Source organism: Vigna angularis, chromosome 2, assembly GCF_016808095.1.
Source record: "Vigna angularis cultivar LongXiaoDou No.4 chromosome 2, ASM1680809v1, whole genome shotgun sequence".
NCBI lineage: Eukaryota > Viridiplantae > Streptophyta > Magnoliopsida > Fabales > Fabaceae > Vigna > Vigna angularis.
The window spans coordinates 26,193,281-26,196,821 of record NC_068971.1 but is presented as its reverse complement, the minus strand read 5'-3'; the positions used below and the strand labels follow the sequence as shown (position 1 = coordinate 26,196,821).

At 38.8% G+C, this 3,541-nt stretch overlaps 1 protein-coding gene across 1 annotated transcript; it reads left to right on the top strand.

Annotated features, from left to right (window-relative positions):
• LOC128195322 (uncharacterized) lies at window positions 1–605 on the top strand. Its single transcript, XM_052872580.1, has 2 exons — window positions 1–229; window positions 325–605. Exons 1-2 carry the CDS (start codon window positions 1–3, stop codon window positions 603–605), a joined length of 510 nt encoding a protein of 169 aa, XP_052728540.1.
• The last annotated feature ends 2,936 nt before the right edge of the window (window positions 606–3,541 follow it).

Below are 3,541 nucleotides of genomic sequence, written 5' to 3'. Positions count from 1 at the left end.
ATGAGTGATAAACTGGCAGAAATGAAGCCTGATCTACTTCAGCTCATCAGTTCTAATCAATTTTCTGGCATGGACAATGAAGGCCCTCATGCTCATTTGGTCAATTTCTATGAATTATGTGGCTTTGTGGGTGTAATTGGGGAGGATGAAGAAGCGTTGTACATGAGACTCTTCCAATTTTCTCTAAATGGCAAAGCAAAGGCTTGGCTTCAGTCACATCCTAATCAAAGTTTGACTAGGATGTGGAACACAAACTTCTTGCTCGCTTCTTTCCACCACCAAATAGCACATAAATAAAGGCTTCAATTGCTACTTTCGTCCAAGGAGTAGATGAACCATTGTGTGAAGCTTGGGAAAGATTCAAAGCTTTATTGAGAAAGTGTCCCAATCATGGATTCAGACTGGAAATGCAAGTGCAAACTTTTTGTAATGGGCTGCAACCTCACACTAAGATGATACTAGATGCATCCTTTGGTGGTTCGGTTCTATTCAAGACTGTTGATGAAGCCATTGCTGTTATTGAAAATATGGCTTCCACTGACATGCGGAGTCAACATGGGAGAACACAAGTACAAAGGAGAGGAGTTTATGAACTTGGTGCTTAGGATGCACTACTTGCACAAAACATACTTCTTGCCCAACAAATGGAGTTCCTGACTCAACATATGGCCAAGCTACCTCAGTAGTTGCATGCAATGCAAGCTCAAGCTCAGCCATATCACCAAGTTATTTGAGTGTAACACTGGTTTAGCTGAACCCATAATCTCAGTAATATCTGAGTTCTTGATGATGACAACACATAATTAATAACACATGTGTATTGTGTGTTACATGTTATATGCGTATGAGAACATGATTGTGTTATATATATGTTGTTCATTGCATTTCACTGTGTTATATATGTGATTTTATACATGAATGCATGACACATGTTTTTGGATGAGAAAAACCACAAGCACTAATGTTGAATTTTAATTGTGTAGTAAAACAACAGTTTTAAGTCGATTACATTATGGGGTGAATCGATTAAAACTCGTGTCTTTGCACAAACTGTTTTCAAGAGTGTTGTGAGAGTTTTTCAAAGAGAAAAGTTTTCAAAACTTGGCTTAACATTGTTGCATAATCGATTGCATGCGTTATGTATTCGATTAAGTTTGCTACTGTTTTGAAATCTGTTAATGCTTGATATAATTATCACAACGACTATATTTTTAAATGTGTTGACCAAGCATTAAATGTTATTCGACTTCTACTATTTGTTATAACTAAATTAGTGTATTCGACTGCATTAGTAGCAAAGTCAATTATGTTGCGTCTGATACGAGTTTATCTATATATTGACGCAAATTTGATTTTTGTATAGACTTTTGTGATTCTAACATTTTCATATTCTTTTGCAGAAAAGTGTAAAGTTTACAGAAAGAGAAAAGGCTCCAAGAAACTAGTTTGATCGTGGTGATCAACTAATTGTGATTTCTTGAAGAGCAAGTAATGAGTGCATATTTATGCCCACATTTATTCTTTAAAATTAAATTTTTGATGAAATTCATGTGCTTGAATGATTGATTTAAAGAGGATTTGTGATGATTGGAATTGTTGGGTTTGGGAATTAAAGAGACGTAAAAAGTGAGTTTTAGCGCATAAAATATTCTTGGATGTTCTTACGTTTATTTGTGCAGCTGAAATTATAAGTTCTATTTGTCCAAATGGCAATTCAAGGCCGAAAATCAGGTTTTATTTGGAAAATAATGTATAGATGGGCCAAATAGACAAACTTTACCCTTGCACCTCCTAAAAATCCCTACATACACTCCTATTTCTGAAACAGGCCAACAACCAAGCCCAAACACTAAGCCTTTTCTACTACACCTCCCTAAGTTTCCTGTTCATACCCCTCCTAAGCCAAACTCCATCAGATTATGCCACGTGTCCAAATCCTTTACACACATATCTAACCATTAAGAAACTGCCACGTCATTAATCCTCTGCACACCAAATAGACCAACCACATGCTGCTACATCATTCCCCTCTACCACATCATCATCTTCTTCCTACAAACCCTAATTCCCAAATCCAACCCTAGCCGCTGCGGACGCGCTATCAATTACCGCCTCCGCCGCTTCATCCTCCACCGACGATCAACCTTGCCGCGCCGCTCCGCCACCATCGCGTGACCACCCTCGTCGCCAGCAGCATCACCAACCTCCATTCGTCTCGCTCATGCCGCCACCACTAAATCGTCAGAACCGCGCCGCCGCGCTGCTTCGTCACCAGACAGCCACCACCAAGGCGCGACTTTCTAGCCGCCATCCGCGAGTTCATCTTCGCATCACCATCATTTGGCCGCCGTCGCACAGAGTTCACCGTCCTCTTCTCCATTGACGCAAGATCTACACCGCACCATCCGCAACCACGCCGTCACCTCCATCACGCTCATCCAGAATCGCGCCACCTACGCTCACGACCGATCCTTCTTCTTCGCGCTGCCAACACCGAAGCGTGACCTCCATCGTCGCCAGACCATCAATGCAGAGGACACAACCCTCAACGCACAACCATCACTAAACCTGCATCAGAAAACCAATTCCCGGCGCAGGCAAAGGCGGAGGGGGAAGCCTTTCCCCAATCTGACAAACCCTAATTTTGGGTGGAAATGGATTGACACGTGGCGGGCACTCATTGGCTGCGTCCTCCCTCGGTCAAAGCTGGTCAACAGGGACTTGTGGTGCAATTTTGGAGAATTCTGAAGGGGTTAAAGCGCATATAGAAGAAATTCAGGGCTTATGTGTAATTTTGGAAAATTCAGAAAAACTAAAAGATAAAATTCAGTTGTTGAATTAATTTAATTTGGGAATATCAACCGAAAATATCTTCCAAATAATGTTATAATTATCTAAATTTTTTAATTATTTGAGAGATATAAGATAAAAGATTCTGTCAACTGAATATTCAGAGTCCAAGCCCAATCAAGCCCTATATAAAGAGACCTAGGGGAGGCAGAAAAGAGGACTTCACTTCATTCATTCATTCATTCACCACTTCTCTCTCTTATTTCATCTTGTATTCAACTCCATTCATGGAGAGCTAAGCATCTAGGGCTATTTTGTTGTAATTCCATTATGGATTCTGAGGTTAGATTGAGTTAATGCAATTGTTTATTTTGATTATTGATTTAAGTTGTTCTCTCTCTATGTCTTTCATCTCTCTATCAAATTAAAAGCAAATATTTTTGCATCATAATGTGTTTGAATCTACATGCATATTGATTATATGAGTTCTAGGGTTTCTAGGTTTAATTGAGAATCTACTTTGATTTAATTTAGGAACTTTCATATGATTAAATGGTTTTTATTATCAATTGAGAATGTACTTTGATTGATAGTAATAATTTCAACTATAATCAATTGAGAATTTACTTTGATTGATTAACTTTTAATTTGGTTAGGAGATTTAAGAATAGACATGATTAAACACAATAGGATTTGATTGAGAATGTACTTTGGTTGAATTCATTGTGAATAATCTAGAAAGGTTTTGCAT

What these genes read in the sequence shown, in the direction of transcription:
- LOC128195322 (XM_052872580.1), top strand. Translation starts at nt 1, where the DNA reads ATGAGTGATAAACTGGCAGAAATGAAGCCTGATCTACTTCAGCTCATC. An exon ending in TCAGTCACATCCTAATCAAA is followed by an intron (nt 230 to 324) that starts GTTTGACTAGGA and finishes CTTTCGTCCAAG; the next exon opens with GAGTAGATGAACCATTGTGT.